General features: G+C 32.4%; 1 protein-coding gene across 1 annotated transcript; it reads left to right on the top strand.

The window, feature by feature from the left end:
* Positions 1-1774: 1774 nt before the first annotated feature.
* On the top strand, positions 1775-16443 carry ptdss1b (phosphatidylserine synthase 1b). The gene is made up of 13 exons (XM_056241358.1): positions 1775-1982; positions 3049-3140; positions 3378-3422; positions 3505-3629; positions 6569-6727; positions 7999-8150; positions 9300-9441; positions 10701-10813; positions 11763-11828; positions 13532-13631; positions 15137-15205; positions 15446-15512; positions 16112-16443. The coding sequence occupies exons 1-13, from the start codon at positions 1792-1794 to the stop codon at positions 16189-16191; spliced, it is 1401 nt and encodes a 466-aa protein (XP_056097333.1). The 5' UTR covers positions 1775-1791; the 3' UTR covers positions 16192-16443.
* The last annotated feature ends 1771 nt before the right edge of the window (positions 16444-18214 follow it).

Here is an 18214-nt window from a genome sequence, read left to right as displayed (position 1 = left end):
TTATTTTCAAGAGTGAATGATGGGACAAATGTGAAACAAAACTCATATATAAGGCAAACGCTGCAAAATTGATGCATGGTTTCTGAACGGTTAATTTTTTTCAACACACAGAATATTTGTTCACAAAGCTCAATCAGTTTCTCTATGGTCAATTTACTGTGGATCCCTTGGCAGACTGGGAACCAGATGTAATAATGCCACATAATAGACCACAATAATCCCATGGACATGCAGCTCACATGTGTTTTAGTTTCCTTCTATTTGCTGCATTTGGCCATGGCTTGACGGATCATCATGTCACCTAGACACAAATGCAAACATACCAAGATATCCTTTGGATGACTAATCAGACTTATTGCCACGCAACACTCAAAGATGCAATAAAATGTAATGTATTTAGTGAATAATATCTACTAGATTTTAACTAAACAAACAAACACACAAACAAACAAACCCTCATTTAGTTATTGATATAAATAGTACTGTCAAGAAAAAATATGCATTAAATGTACTGTATTAAAAGATGCCTTAATAACTATATATAAATAAATAAATAAATAAATACATTATATTTAATAAATATAGTAATTTAATGCAAAATATAATTAATAACATATATTAATAAATATACATTTAATATAAATGCACTTTTTAATGGCACAGACATTATAAATGTGCCAATAAAGCTTCTTGAGTCCTTAACTAAATTTTCAATTTGTTTAAATTTTTTAAATTAAAAATTAAAACCCAACATTTGTGTTTGTCCATATTTGACACATTGTTTCAATTTTTAAATGAAAATTTTAAACCCAACATTTGTGTTTGTCCATATTTGACACATAAAAAAAAAAAAAAAAAAAAATTAAACCCAACATTTGTTTGTCCATATTTGACACATTGTTTCATTTTTCAATTTTTTTAACCCAACGGTTGTTTGTGCATATTTGACACATTTTTTTTAAATAAAAATTTTAAACCCAAAGTTTGTGTTTGTCCATATTTGACACATTGTTTCATTTGTTAATTTTTTTAACCCAATGGTTGTTTCTGCACATTTGACACATTGTTTCAATTTTTACATGAAAATTTTAAACCCAACATTTGTGTTTGTCCATATTTGACACATTTTTTAATAAAAAATTAAACCTAACATTTGTTTGTCCATATTTGACACGTTTTTTAAATAAAGATTTTAAACCCAACATTTGTGTTTGTCCATTTTTGACACATTTTTTAATAAAAGATTTAAACCCAACTGTTGTGTTTATCCATATTTTACATATTATTTTAAAAAATGTAAATACAAATTTTAAACCCAACGATTGTGTGTCCATATATGACAAAATGCTTTAATTTTTAAATAAAAATGTCCATTGTTTAAATGTTTCACTTAAAATTGTAAACCCAACTAAATATGTTTGTCCATATTGTGTAGGATTTATTTATTTTTTTCAGAGTGATTTGATTTTTGATTTGATTTTTTAGATTCAGACTGGATTGAATCAACTAACGTGAACTTCTTCTGAACTTCCTCATCATAAACCCGAGCAGAACCGCTTCTCGAGCGCGCGCACTCACGCCAGAAGATGGTAGTGTCGCTCATCTTTCCTCCGGTCAACAACACCCACAAACCCTGAACAACCACGCCTGAAATAAAGCCCTGCAAATGAGAGAAGCTCTTATAGCCTCCCGCATTTAACCCAGCCAATGAAGGCGACTGAAACAGGGCGGTGAGAGCGACTCGACACACTCAACTTTGGTCAGAGATTAAACACTTCAGACTCAGTTTGGATGAGACTCGCCATGGCGCTCAGTCAGGGGTCCAGGATGCTCAGTAAAGATGACGCGAATTATAAACTTCACTTTCGGATGATTAACGAGCAACAAGTGGAGGATATCACCCTTGACTTCTTCTACAAACCGCACACCATTACTTTACTGACGTTCACCGTCGTCAGCATAATGTACTTTGCGTTTACGAGGTGAGTAACGAGGTGTCACGTGACTGACAGCATCATTTCAGCGGTTTAAAGCGTATGATGATGTTTGTTACCATGTTGCCAGAGCTCAGTTTGTAACAACTGCCTTATTTTTAAACACTTCAAAATTACAATTCATATGAGTTTATTTATGCGACTTGAGTAACAGTGTTGACTCAAAACTGAAGGGTATTTTTAATCAAAATATTATGTCAAATCAACCAAATTTTTTATTCTGTACATATATTTTTCTGAAGAAAGACATATATAAGTAGTGATGAAAGCCAAAATATTAAATGTTATTGCTGGATATTTACTGAGTAATCCACTATTTTGGAGAGGGGGGTCAAAATGACAATTTTCACATGAGATTTGGAGCCAATATTTGATTTTTGACCACTAAAAAAATGTGTGTACAATTTACTCATGGAGCCGTGTTAAGATCTCCATATCTCTTGGCTTGAACCATATAGAGCCTTTAAAATGGAGATACCAAAAGAAAAGTTTGTTAAGAACCAGAATCTGAAAAGGATATTAAGATATCTTTAATACTTCTTGAGTTACAGGCATGCAAACCTGGGGCAAAAAACACTAGAAGTGCTTTTTTCCCATTTTTTGAACCGTCACTGTTGACATATAACACAACAAAGATTGATAAAGTCAACATATTTAACTAATAGACCCACCAATCTCTGTGTAAAAATAAAATAATGTTGCTTACATCTTTCTATAGTCATTTTTACCCCCCTGTAATTTGGCTCCAAATCTCAGGTGAAAATAGTTTTTTTGACCCTCCTCTACAAAACGGTGAAATACTCTGTAAACATACATCCATGATGACATTTAATATTTTGGCTTTCTTCTTCATTTATGTATTTCTTTCACCTGAACAAAAATGACATGGAATGAACCACTTGTATCTCAGTGATTATAACACTGATGATCTATGTCATTCTCCATTCATTTGCCACGCCAGTAAGTCTGGTGACATTGTGAAAGGTGACATTTTCATGACGTCATCATCATGTCTCTGATATGTTATCTGCACCTCATGTTTTTATTGTGACAGGGATGATGGTTATCCTGATAATAACCTGCATGTGGGTCTCCTGCTGGTCGTCTCTTTCTTTCTTGTTATCAGTATTCTTACATTCCCCAACGGTACAGTCATTCTCCGTTTGCTTTAACAAATAACACTGTTTGAGTGCTTTCATTAAAGGGAAAAAAATCTTTATTTACTTGCTCTCATATCTTTTAAAACCCATTTGAATTTATTTCTTGAATGCAACACAAACACAAATATCTGAATTAAAGCTGAATATCCAATGAAAGCACAAGCATTTATTTAAAAATAGGAACAACAACATATTTGATGGCTGCTTTTCCCTCGTTTTTTAGGTCCTTTCACAAGACCACATCCTGCGATATGGCGCATGGTTTTTGGTGAGTCTTTTCTTTTGTGTTCACTTATACGCAGCTCTGTTGGTTTAACCTCCAGGGTCTTGATCTATGATGCTTTCGTCAGGTCTCAGTGTGCTTTACTTCCTCTTCCTGGTGTTCCTCATCTTCCTGAACCTGGATCAGGTGAAGACGCTGTTGTATTGGCTGGATCCCAATCTACGTTACGCCACACGGGAAGCAGATATCATGGTGAGATTAGGCTATATGACAAATATTTCATCATATTGTTTTTATGTCAACAATAACAAAACTCTGGGCAACTATTATTCATTCACAAAGATCACCTGAGCTTCTCTCACTGTGTTTCTACCATCTTTTATCTTGTTAAGATGCATTAGTCAATCATTATTTTCCACCTGTGGATCCTTGGCTTTCATTGGAGTCTCATTTTTTTTTTTTTTTTTACTAACTCTATTTACATAACAAGATAAACAGAGACTCTTGCTGTGATTCATAATTATAATTATTGAACATTTAGCCTAAGGAAGTCAAATAGAGTCAGCTGCATTGGTTCCGCAAGTGTTTTTTCCATTCATTTTCCCCATAGGGATTTTAAAAAAGCATTATAAGCCATGAACCTGACCAATCAGCTACAAACTACTGATTTGAAGCAAAAAAAGTATTTAAAAATCAGACAGAAATAAAAAGGCACAAGATTATTAACGTATTTTAGTGAGGGAAAGAACTAAATCTGATCGAATTGAAAACAATGGAGAAATATAAAACTACTAATTTAAAATTGGTGATTTTATATAAGCAATATGTTTAAAGTGTATTGCATATATACATAATTTTTTTTTTAAACCGACTCAAATGCGTAATTAGCAGTGCTTCATGGGAGTGGGCGGAGCTAAATAACTTTTGGTGTTTTGCTTGTTGTGACTTCCTGATTGGTAGAAATTTCTGTACAGCATCATGGGAAATGTAGTTTTTCATCACAAATTCCACAGTTAAATGCGATAATTTTAAAAACTGAGTTGAAAAAGTGTGCACTGATGGTTTCAACAGAAGGTTAAACCATCGATTAACAACCTCGTCGCTCACAGTAGGTCTGTCCATAAAGGTTTATAAGTTATTCTTAAAAATCAATTTCCCTGAAAATGAATGGAGGAGTTTTTACTTCCTGAACCGACTGTTGTGCTCTAATGAATGAATAAATGAGTGTGTTAAGTGCAGTGCTATTTTAGTTTTTATTTTTGAATTATTTTTATATTTTTAGTTTTCATTTATAAGTTTGAGTAATTTCTTTATGTGTTGTCATTTTATTAGTTTAAAAAAAATATTGCTATTTAGGTTTAATTTATTCTTTTTTCAGTTTTAGTTTCAGCTCGTTTTAGTTTTTATTTATTTCCAGTCAATGCTTCAACTTTAGTGCCAAGGCAACATTTCTAACTTTAGTTAGTTTTTTTTTTTTACCAATGTTTGTATTTTTTTTTTTCAGCTTTTTTTTAATGAACAGAAATGTCTTTAATAGTTTTAGTTTTAGTTCACAATAATAGCCCTGGTTCAGTGTCATATAATCTGTGATTTCCGGCATAATATCATCTTTGTCTATGGCTCTGTGACAGTCGTATTAATTTCTATAGCCGATCGTGTTCACGTCATGCTTAGATTATGTCTGAGCTGTGTAGTTTAAAACCCTCCCTTATTAAGTGTGTGTGTGTGTGTTTCTAATCCAGTGAATCATGATTAATTTCTGTAAGCTTTCTGTAAGAGGTTTCCTCAGTCTGGCTGCGGACGCTCAGCCTATAGGATTATTTGATTGTCTGTCCATTGACATCAGACTCTCTCTGCATCTGATGTGCACAGCTTTCAAATCTCCACTGATGGTAAAGCTTTAACCAAGAAAAAAACAGCTTGGTTTTATTTTAGTTTTTCGTGATTCGGTGGCTCTGAATTGTTAAAACGCCTCTGAAAATGCTAAACACACACCCAGTGTTGGAGATGTATATCTTGTTAATATATTAAGTGTAGCATGTAAGAAGAGTATTAGGCATTGGTATAAGCCAGCCCCCCCCCCCCCCCCCCCCCTTACTTGGAGAATGGATAGAAATTGTTAAAGAAATATATAATATGGAAGAAATGGCTTTTATTTTGAGACTTAAAAAGGACTTATTTCTAAAATATTGGAAGAAATGGATTGAGTACTGGAATGTAAACAATCAATGATTATGTAAAACTAGACTAGCTCCAGAACAGGATGTATTGTTCTACTGTATTGTACTGTTCTATTGTTTACTCTTTCTTTCTTTCTCTTTCTTTTTTTTCTTTTTCTTTCTCTTTCTTTCTTTCTTTCTTTTTTCTTTCTCTTTCTTTTTTTTCTTTCTTTTTCTTTTTTTCTTTCTTTCTTTCTTTCTTTCTTTCTTTCTTTCTTTCTTTCGTTCTTTTTATTTTTTTCTTTATTTTCTTTCTTTCTTTCTTTTTATTTTTTTCTTTATTTTTTTCTTTCTCTTTCTTTTTTTTCTTTCGTTCTTTTTCTTTCTTTCTTTCTTTCTTTTTATTTTTTTCTTTATTTTTTTCTTTCTTTCTTTCTTTCTTTCTTTCTTTCTTTCTTTCTTTCTTTCTTTCTTTCTTTCTTTCTTTCTTTCTTTCTTTATTTTTCTTTTTTTCTTTCTTTCTCTTTCTTTCTTTCTTTTTCTTTTTTTCTTTTTCTTTCTTTCTTTCTTTCTTTCTTTCTTTCTTTCTTTCTTTCTTTCTTTCTTTATTTTTCTTTTTTTCTTTCTTTCTCTTTCTTTCTTTCTTTTTCTTTTTTTCTTTTTCTTTCTTTCTTTCTTTCTTTCTTTCTTTCTTTCTTTCTTTCTTTCTTTCTTTCTTTCTTTCTTTCTTTCTTTCTTTCTTTCTTTCTTTCTTTCTTTCTTTCTTTCTCCCCCCCCGTCTTTCTAAATGTTGAAGGAAATGCTCACTACGGATGCGAAAAACGCCGAAAGTCGAACCCGATTCGTTTTTTTTCCCATGACGGATTGAAGTTTCGCAGGCAGTGTGTAAACGTGATTGACACAACGTGAGGTCCTATTTATTTTTTAACGTGCGAAAACTTCGGATGAGAATTTCAGACTCGGTGTGCATGGACCTTTACTGTACATGCATTTGACTTATTTATATATTTTAATCCCATTTTTTTTTTACAGGAGTATGCGATAAACTGTCACAACATCACGTGGGAGCGCATCATGAGTCACTTTGACATCTTTGCCTTCAGTCATTTCTGGGGTTGGGCGATGAAAGCTCTGCTCATCCGCAGCTACGGTCTCTGCTGGACCATCAGCATCACGTGGGAGCTCACAGAGGTAATGCTTCATGTTTTTGAGAGAAGTCTCTTAAAGGGGTCATGAACTGGCTTTTTAAATTGTTTTATATTGTTGTCTGAGGTCAACTTACGACGTTCGCTTGGTTTTTACATTCAAAAACATCAAAATGAATAAGTAATAGGCTATTTTCTACCCTAGTTTTGAGCCTAGCTCAAAAACGCTCGGTTTTTATGGGCGTCTCGCATTGAAGACTTGGAAGTAAACGCCCACTGCTGTGAGTGGATAACAGTTTTGCATATTATAATGAGTTTGGTGTAATGCGCGAATCGGTGGGCGGGGCTACAGCGGCCGTGTTGAAGTAGGCGTTGATCTTCTTCTGCGGGGGTGGTGTTTTATCCTCTTTGTCGTCATAGTTCCCCACTTTGAAAAACGAGTCGTTTGCTGAGCCTGGTGTCAATAAAAGCTTTTATTGGACTAACAAGGACGTTTTCAGTTCTGAAACTTACAGGATATTCTTATAATTTGATGACCTCTTAGATGTAAAAAGCTCAAGGAAAATTTGATTTCTCAGTTCATCACCCCTTTAAGCTATCTGCATTTATTTAATAATAAAAAAAGTAATATTGTTAAATATTATGACAATTTAAAATAACTGTTTCTATGTGAATATATAGTAAAGTGTAATTTATTCCTGTGATCAAAGCTGAATTTTCAGCATCATTACTCCAGTCTTCAGTGTCACATGATCCTTCAGAAATCACTCTAATATGATGATCTGATGCTCAAGAAACATTTATGAATATTATCAGTGTTGAAAAACAGTTGTGCTGCTTAATATTTGTGTGGAAACCATGATGCATTTTCTTTAAATGCATAAAAAAGTTATAAAAATGGAATCTTTTGTAACATTATAACACTTTAGGTTAATTTAATGCATGCTTGCTGAATAAAAGTGGAATATTATTTATTCTATCTATAAAGGCTTTTTTAGGATATGATTTTTGATTTGACGCCATGAGTGGGTGTGTGTCTTTCCCAAGCGAATACCTTTGAAACTAAGTACTCATTATGCAACTTCCTCATAACTCCGATTTGGTAATCTGCAAGAATTACTGTAAAGGAAGTATGACAAAGAGCTCTTTGTCTAAGAATCCACTTAATAAAACCAAAGACAGTCTCAAAAACCCAGTTTGAAATCGCTGGTGTTTCTGACTTCACAAACGACCTTGTAACCAATCAGATCGACGTGTGATCGTCAACAATAGTGTTGCTTTATGTGTCTCTCTTCTCTATCTTTCTTCCTCATTCAGTTGTTCTTCATGCACCTCCTGCCAAACTTTGCAGAGTGCTGGTGGGATCAAGTCATTCTTGACATCCTTTTGTGCAATGGAGGAGGCATTTGTCTTGGTATGACTGTGTGTCACTTTTTAGAGATGCGTACCTACCACTGGGCCAGTATCAAGTAAGCTCTTTTTACCATTAATCTGTGTCTGAAACCAACACTTGTAATAGGCTTATATATATATCTCCATTTGCTGCCACTAGTGTTGCAGAAATGACAAATTCACTTAAAGTCCCCCTGTAGTCAATCATTTTATCCCTTAAAACTCATCTTTGATCAACAAAATGACATTTAAATAAAAAAATTCCTTGAAAAAAATCTTTATGCCTTAAAATATCTTGAATGTAACTCGACACCCTTGCCTAATTTAGTATACGCGGTTCTATGAATATGCAAATGAGCCCCGCCTCCACTCACTCCCTCAGCTCAGAGATCCACTGGTTGACGATCACACGTTGATCTGATTGGTTACAAGGTCGTTTGTGACGTCAGAAACACCAGCGATTTCAAACCGTGTTTTTGAGACTGTCTTTGGTTCACTGAGAAAATACTCAGCAATGCTGTCGACTTATGAATTTACACATGGTTTGACTTACAGCATATTAAAAACACCACATAGACACATAAACAACACTAAAAGCTTGGTTTTCACCACAGGGGGACTTTAAACATTAATGTTTTCATAAGCTTGTGAGAATAATTATTACAGTAGCAGTAGTTACACACTCACACACATTAATACTCTCCATGATTGCATTGTGCTCAGATATAGAGATTAGCTATCTGTGTTATCTCCAGATCCTGTTTTTGCACTAAATTCTTGTTGTATCAGGCGATCCAGGGTGTGCATACAGGTGAAACTCGAAAAATTAGAATATCGTGCAAAAGTCCATTTATTTCAGGAAATCAACATAAAAGGTGAAACTAATATATTATATAGACTCATTACATGCAAAGTGAGATATTTCAAGCCTTAATTTGTTATAATTTTGATGATTATGGCTTACAGCTTATGAAAACTTTTCACAATATTCTAATTTTGAATTTGGGGTTTTCATAAGCTGTAAGCCATAATTATAACAAATAAAGGCTTGAAATATCTCACTTTGCATGTAATGAGTCTATATAATATATTAGTTTCACCTTTTAAGTTGATTTACTGAAATAAATGAACTTTTGCACGATATTCTAATTTTTCGAGTTTCACCTGTATGTCTAGGATTGTGCTAAAGCAGTGTTGTGTGTGTTTTCTGTTTTATGTGTGTTCAGGGATATCCACTCTACCACAGGCAAGCTGAAACGGGCCGTCATGCAGTTCACTCCCGCCAGCTGGACGTATGTGCGCTGGTTTGACCCCAAATCCTCGTTTCAGAGGGTGGCTGGAATATACCTCTTCATGATTATATGGCAGGTGTGCCATGCTTCAGCAATACACATGATCTAAAACATAAAAAGTAATGTAACGCATATTATGTCACGCATAAACGCCACCTTTGACCCAAACCAGTGGGAAACTTTCCTCTAAACGTTCCCCCACTTTCAACGTTGAGTGCATTTAAATAATAAAATCACGGTGTAAAGAAAATGGGTATTGATCATAATTAGGATTTCATGATGACTATTGCCAGTGCAATTTATTTTGTGCAAATTTTTTGTACTTTTAATAAGAAATATTTAAAGTGTGTGGGCGGAGTCTCCCTGCAAGCGCACTGCACTCGCAACCATATGAATAAATACATAATCAAATTCATAAATATTACACCATTTATCACTATTAATATACACTGGGTGACTGAAACAATCTCCGTCATAGAACACACTTGTTTGATCACAGTCTAAACGTGAATTATCCATGTTGCTTTCAGTACAGCTGTAAAGTTCACGCAAAATGATATTCAACCTCACATTAGATGCTTTAAACACTAAATAAAGCACATACTAATCAGTACCTGAGATTATCATTGCCATACTTTGTATGTTGTTATTTCTGCCATGACGTCACATACGGGTGAAACTCGAAAAATGAGAATATCGTGCAAAAGTTCATTTATTTCAGGAAATCAACTTAAAAGGTGAAACTAATATATTATATAGACTCATTACATGCAAAGTGAGATATTTCAAGCCTTTATTTGTTATCTTTATGTCTTTATGAAAACCCCAAATTCAAAATTAGAATATTGTGAAAATATTGAAAAGATATTTCAAGCCTTTATTTGTTATAATTGTGATGATTATGGCTTATCTTATGAAAAACTTTTCACAATATTCTAATTTTTAATTTAAGCTGTAAGCCATAATCATCAAAATGATAACAAATAAAGGCTTGAAATATCTCACTTTGCATGTAATGAGTCTATATAATATATTAGTTTCACCTTTTAAGTTGAATCACTGAAATAAATGAACTTTTGCACCATATTCTAATTTTTCGAGTTTCACGGTTGCAGCTGGTTAGGACAAAAACTCTGATTAACATTGAAAAGATGCTGTTGATCGTGTTGCGGCGTCACGTTGTGTCTGGTTCGGACCCGGTGTAATGCAGGGAAATATGAAATTGCCCAATACATCCAGAAGGATGTAAACAAACAGCACCGGTCGTAAATTTTCACATATTCAGCATTTTTGGGTTTTGCTCACTTTTTTCCTCTTTCTTTTCCCTTCCAACAGCTCACAGAGTTGAACACGTTTTTCCTGAAGCACATCTTCGTGTTTCAGGCCTCTCATCCTCTCAGCTGGTGCCGGATCCTCTTCATCGGGATCATCACTGCCCCCACAGTGCGGTAATGTTCAAATACCTTCATCTGTGTTCCAGTATAATCCCTTAAAACAGTCCTTTCTCTGTACTGGCACCTCTCACTCCACCAAACAATATTAAAGGGGTCCCATTATGCTGTTTTCCATGTTTCTTTAGGGTGTAATGTTGCTATATGAGGATGAAAAAGCTCTTAGTTATTCTCTATATCAGTGTTTCTGAACTCCTGAAACGCCTCCATTGTAGTCTTGAGTTTCTTCCGGGAACGAACGCGTCACAATATTCCTCATTATAATAATTAATACGCAGAATAAAGGGGCGGGGCCTGGTTGAGTTGGTTAGTAGTGTGTTAAACTGGCGGTTATGGGAAGGGGCGGGACATTTCCCAAACACACTCGAAGCGCTCGACCAATCACAACACACCGCTCCAGCCGACCAATCAGAGCACAGTGTGGTTTTCAGAAGGAGGAGCTTCAAAGAGACAGGAAGTAAACAGAGCGTTACTGACAGACTGGGAAGAGAGGAGCCGCAACAATGGAGAATAATCAACATTCAAGCAGGAAAACCTGTTCTAGTAGAGCCTGAAAACAACATCAACACTTTGTAAAAGAGCATGATGATCGGTCCCCTTTAAGTGAGGCATTTTACTTTATTTAAAAAAGCAAAACGTTCAGAATTTGTCCTTAAACAAATAATAATTAAACTAAAACAAAAGCTTTTCCTGGAAAGGCAGGAGATGAAAACAAGAAATGAGGATCATGAGAAAGCCTGTTATTTTATTTATTATTATTTATTTATTGTGGAGCGTGATCCGACGATGATTTTTCCATCCGTATAATCATTCTGAATAAATATAACTAATTGTGGATAATGAAGTTTGGTAGGTGTTTATACACACAGCCGTTGTACTGTTCAATGCCAGAGGTCTCAAATAACTCGTATGGATCGTTTTAACTCGTATTATCGTTTGGATTTAGGCAATACTACGCATATCTAACAGACACCCAGTGCAAAAGAGTGGGAACACAATGTTGGGTGTTTGGGTAAGTGCATTTTTATTTATCTAATGTGAAAATTATGTAATACCTTTTGAAACAAGGATTTTTAATATTATAGTTTTTCCAGTTTGTATGTTTTGGCTCTTACAATCAGCAACATGTGATGACTTAAAGGGACAGTTCATCAAAAATGAAGAATCTGTTGAACATAGAAGATATTCGGTGTGTTTTACATTGACAATGATTGTCCGTGGGCTCTAATGTTGATTTGGACCCCATTGACTTTCATTGTATGGATAAGTCAAGTCACCTTCATTTATAAAGCGCTTTTAACAGTATGGATTGTTTCAAAGCAGCTTTAATGTGATAATATAAAATAACGTAACAGATCGTTTAGGCTTTACAACAGCATTATGATAAAGTTATTGTCCAGCTAAAGTTAGTTTAGCTGGACAATATACAGTTTAAACAGATGAAAGAAAGTTATACAGGTTTGGATCGACATGACAGAGTTTACAGTTTTGGGTGAAATAGATGAAGTCTGTGTCATGTAATTATTCTGTCTGTTTAATTGGGAACAGATTTTTGATTTAAACTGGTATAGATATAGGGTTTAGGTTTAATAAATATTCACTTCCATCTTTACCACAGCCGGTTTTGTGAGAATCAGCTGATTTACGTCTTGTTTACCAGACAATCTTTCTTTTCCCATTCGATTCTTAACAATGGATGCATTTTCTCCAGGTCTGCCAGATTATTCCTACATAGTCTGGTGACTAGAGTTAACAAACCTCACTGTTGTGTTAAATCCTACAAGTCTAAAATGAAATTATAGAGGTTTCAATTCTGCCTTAAACACAAAGTATTTTTATTTTTGTTCATTTTGACTTGTTCACAACATGTACCAACCCCGAAGTGATAAAATAAAATAAAATTCTGTATCAAAATTTATCGGCAAGACAAGTTTGTTTAGGCATGGTTTATTGGGAATTACAAACTTGCGCACAAACATCAAACGCACATAACTATAGACTCAATTCTTAATGCGCATGTGAACGCCATCAGCGTTTATCACAGGTTCAGTTTAAAGTCTGTTTAGAGAGAACGGTGTCGTCTTAGCGGCCCCTAACTTAACAACAAATGATAATTTCAACGGAAGTGAATCAATCAAAACTAACTAACTTTAGCTGGAAAATAAGATTATTCGAAAACCGCTATAAAACCAAACTCTGTTACCTTAAATTATGTTTATCTCTGTAAAGCTGCTTTGAAACAATCTACATTGTTAAAAGCGCTATATAAATGAGGATGACTTGACTTATTTTTATTGAATGTTTTGTGTACATGGTTTCATAAAACCTGTAAGCCATACAATACCACTCAAACAAAGTATTTGGGCACTTTTAATAGACAATAGAGTTGTCAAACTAAAAATCATCATTTACTCATCATCATGTCGTTGAAAACTTGTATGACTTGTTTGTCTTGACTCTTTCTTCTGTGAATTTTTTTTTTTGTCCACACAATAGAAGTCTCTGCTGTTGGACCCCATTGACTTTACAACAGTTTTGCTCAAAGATTCTTTAAAATATCGTAATATTATTGTATTTATTTGCTGGCATGCCAATTTGTGCCTTAATTTTCGTACATTCAGTGCGGTTTAAGTGTCCTAATACTCTTGGGGTCACTGTATTCGTGCTTTAAACCTGTTTGCGTTCACGAGTGTGTGATTGTGTTCTTCCTTATAGGGCCATTGCTTTCCTGGAGGCGCTGGCTTGTATCAAATTTGGACATGACTTGTTCTCAAAAACACAGGTTCTCTATGTTGTCCTTTGGCTTTTGTGTTTGGTGAGTGTTTTTTCTTTTATTTATAATCATTTATATATACAATAACAAATAAATTGATTATTATTAGGGCTGTCAAATGATTAATCGTGATTAATCACATCCAAAATAAAAGTTTTTTTTACATAATATATGTGGGTGCATTGTGTATAATTATTTTATATATATAAATACACACACATGCTTGTATATATTTAAGAAATATTTTCATGTATATACTGTATATAGATTTATATATCATTTATATTATATATAAATATAAATATTTTATATATAAATTATATTTTTTTCTTAAATATACAAGCATGTGTGTGTATTTATATATATACAAAATAATTATACACAGTGCACCCACATATATTATGTAAAAAAAACTTTTATTTTGGATGTGATTAATCGTGATTAATCATTTGAAAGCCCTAATTATTATATGATGTATATTATTATCTTTGAAAATGCACATTTGTTTTAGAGCCGTGTTTCTCAACAGATATTGAATCCTTAACTAATATTGTCTACGTTCTTATACTGTGACTGTGCATCAGTGTGTTTATACATTACACACTGAACGTTTACAGATTGGACTTTGTGTGTTTCTGTAAACTATATACAGTGTCTATGATCACACTGAAAATCTGGGATTTAAAATCTGAATTAAATCATATAAGAACAGGGGTTTTCAAACTTTTTGAAGCCACGGACTATTACATCTTATTGTTGCCACAGTACAGGTAAAACTCGAAAAATTAGAATATCGTGCAAAGGTTAATTTATTTCAGTAAATCAACTTAAAAGGTGAAACTAATATATTATATAGACTCATTACATGCAAAGTGAGATATTTCAAGCCGTTATTTGTTATAATTATGGCTTATCTTATGAAAACCCCAAATTCAAAATTAGAATATTGTGAAAAGTTTTCATAAGCTGTACGCCATAATCATCACAATTATAACAAATAAAGGCTTGAAATATCTCACTTTGCATGTAATGAGTCTATATAATATATTAGTTTCACCTTTTAAGTTGAATTACTGAAATAAATGAACTTTTGCACCATATTCTAATTTTTCGAGTTTCACCTGTAATAATCATGTTTAAAGATCAATTTATACAGTAAAAAATGTTAGAAATGTGTACAGTATTATCTGGTAAATTTACATACATTTACATATCTGTATCCTTTTTTCTACCTACCATTATGTGTAATGTGAGATGTAAAAACCTGAAGAGAAACATAAAATATGACAAAGTAATTGTCATTATTCTCAGATATTTAGAATATTCAAAAGTACGGAATTGTTGTATTGCATTTAGAATTCTTCACTATTTGGTTTTTTACTAATGAAATAATAAGCAAATTAGTTGATCATGTACAAGAAGTGGGACAAACCAAATACTAAGAAACTAATTTTTCACTTATTATGCAGATAATATATAACTTGTATTGTTATAACTGAAATCATTTTTGTTGTTCTTTCTCTCATACACCTCTTGCCACCTTCCAGGCTTTCATTACGCTTCTCTGTCTGTATGGGATGGTTTGGCACGAGCAGAATTATGGGAAGAGACTGAAGGTAAATACCATAACATGATATGCAGAGCGATACCGAAATCCTCCGAATCAGTGGATTCTTCAACAAGATTGAAGTTCTATACAATTTCACTAAATTTGCATTAGAAAAATGCCCAGCACAGGGAGAGGGAGCCACAATGATGCATTACTGATAATTTCCCTCTGGGTTTTAGTGCAAGTCTTGGTTTATTTAACTGCATATCAAATGTTGATAAACTGATAAATGTCTTAACCTTTACAGAATATTACAGATTGTGATGACAGCAGCTTCATTGACCCGCATGACCACATTCCTGAAACTGCCAAAGGTAACATACAACATACTGATAACACACACACATACATAAATGCATGCATATATATATATATATATATATATATATATATATATATATATATATATATATATCAGTTTTTTATTATTTAATTTAATTATTTTTTATTTGTTTTTTTTGTTATTTATTTTATTATTTATCTGTTATTTATTTTAAAATTAATTAATTAATTTTTATCTATTTATTATTTTTTATTTTCATTTATTATTATTTATCTATTTGTTTATTTATTTTTATTTATTTTATTTAATTCATTATTATAAATAGATAAATAATAATAAATTAAATCAAATAAATAAAAATAAATAAACAAATAGATCAATAATACATTTAATGAAAATAAAAAAATAGATAAAAATAGATAAATAAATAATGACTTAAATAAACAAATAGATAAATAATAATAAATTAATTGTTTTATATTAAATTGTTTTATATTTTTATTTATTTTGATTTAATTTTAATTTATTATTATTTATCTATTTGTTTATTTATTTTTATTTATTTTATTTAATTTAATTTATTATTATTTATCTATTTGTTATTTATTAATTTATTACTTTCATTAGCAGAGAGAAGCTCAAGTAGAAATTCCAGTTCATCGAGGAGAAGAAAAAACAAATCAATCAATGGATCAAGCGGCAAGAAGTGACGACCTCTAGAGCCGGATGATCCTCACCGGACCTGAACACACGTGCGGTGAAAGAACAAACCTGTCATAAACGGTTGAAGAGAGGTAAAGCAGGGCGATAAACCGAGAACACACTCGCTTTATTTTCAGAGCACTTGGAAGGATTTGTGGTACGCCAGGTTTAGTGTAAATGACACGGCACACACTTCCTAATGGCACTGATGTGGATTTCATACGTCTGAAGTGTGTGAGCCAGTGAATGTTTGCAATGCCAGCGTTATTCAACTTATTACACATATTGTTAACGCAGACCAAGCCTTGTCTTTAAAGTTTGCACATTTTCCTGCACTTGTTCTGCACTATGCTCATGGCTTTTGACTCGTACATACCCATGCATTGATCAGGGTAAGAAGTTTTATGCAACATTTCATCATAAGCATAAAAACAGAAGCTCTACTTTTGCGAAAAACCTTTTGAATTTATGCACTTGTATGATATTGGCACAGATGTTGCAGCTTTTTCAGCCTTAAATTTGCTCTTTTAGATTAAAACTGTGTAGAAGGAGGGGCATTTACATTAAGAGCTGTTGATTTATGTAAATATAATATGATTCAGCTTTTTTGCCAACATGAAAAAGTGGTTTATTGTTGTGTGTCATGTTTTTCTATGCATTTATAGTTTTCTTTTGTGGTAAGATTAATCATCATCATTCCTATATGATATGTGCGGTCATGCATGAATTATTTTAGACCCATAATGTGTTCTTTGTGAGGCCTTTAAATGACTATGCAAATTTTTGAAGTACCTTTAATGTTTGCAAAACCCACATTTAATGAAACCTGTTTCTAAAATACTTTGCAGGGATTTTGTGCTGTTCCTAGTCACGAGTGATTTTTTTTTTTCATGGGTTACTAATACTATGGTAACGATATGCTTGCTTATATTAAAGTATCACGTGTTTGTTTTTTTGCCTTATTTTATTTTTTTTACATTACATTTTTCATGGACCAAATTGTGAGCAATACCCAAACTGTTAAATTATTTCCCAAAAATAACTAAAAATGTTTGTCAAACTTGAATCTGCCTCATATCTGGTGATTTCAAACCTTTAATGTGATCATATGGAGCAATGAGGTGTGATTACATATGTGTTTGAAAAATGTAGTTTTTATCAGTGTGGTTTGACAGTAAGAAATGTTATTTTCACTTTCTTAATACATTTATACTGTATCGTTGAGTACATTTTTCAAATAAAATACAGAATCTAAGTTTATTTGCTTCTTAGTAATTGTATAGTTATTATTTGAGGTCCCAGTTTGAGGAAAAATGTGTTACACCTTGTCATTTCAAACTAATTTTGTGCTTATACTGGCTTGGTTATTACCTTACTGTAAATTAAAAAAAAAAAATACATTATTTAAATCCGATTGGTTGTCAAGAGTCTTGTTCCAAATCCAACATGGATGTTGACCCCGTGGAATCAGTTTCACCAAATATTTATGACTTATTAGTTACAAATGTGAATTTGATATAAACTTAAAATTCTCCCTACAGTTTATTTTATATGATTATACATTTTTTTCAATACTTTAAAATGATATTTATTAATTTATCTATCGTTTATTTATTTTCTATTAATCTAGTTTATTATTTTTATTTGATTTTTAACTGATTAATTTAGCATTCATTTATTTAATTTGATCTATTTGTTATTTATTTAATGTATTATTATTGATCTTTTTGGTATTTTTTTATTTTTATTTTTTAATGTATTTATTATTGTCTTTTTAATTTTTGTTTCGATTTTTATTTATATTTATTATACTATCATTAGCAGAGGAACTCAAGTAGAAATTCATGTTCATCACTGAGAAGAAAAGGAGGTTCTGAAAAAAAACCATTTCAGAACTAATATCACCCTTCTTCATAATTTATCCACCATGCCATTAAAGAAATAAGTGTAATAATAATAATAATCATAATATAATAACTATAATTAGTATCTATTTATGACTAAAGTCTGATTAAACTCAGAATCCTTGTC

The sequence above is a fragment of the Rhinichthys klamathensis genome, unplaced genomic scaffold (genome assembly GCF_029890125.1).
Source record: "Rhinichthys klamathensis goyatoka isolate OS25496 unplaced genomic scaffold, OSU_Roscu_1.1 h1tg000637l_1, whole genome shotgun sequence".
Classification (NCBI taxonomy): domain Eukaryota; kingdom Metazoa; phylum Chordata; class Actinopteri; order Cypriniformes; family Leuciscidae; genus Rhinichthys; species Rhinichthys klamathensis.
The sequence above is the reverse complement of the archived record's forward strand: the minus strand, read 5'-3'. Positions and strand labels throughout refer to the sequence as shown.

Coding starts and splice junctions, on each gene's coding strand:
- ptdss1b (XM_056241358.1), top strand. CDS start 1,792: ATGAGACTCGCCATGGCGCTCAGTCAGGGGTCCAGGATGCTCAGTAAA. Junction 11,829..13,531: donor ACACAATGTTGGGTGTTTGG/GTAAGTGCATTT, acceptor TCTTCCTTATAG/GGCCATTGCTTTCCTGGAGG. Junction 13,632..15,136: donor TCCTTTGGCTTTTGTGTTTG/GTGAGTGTTTTT, acceptor GCCACCTTCCAG/GCTTTCATTACGCTTCTCTG.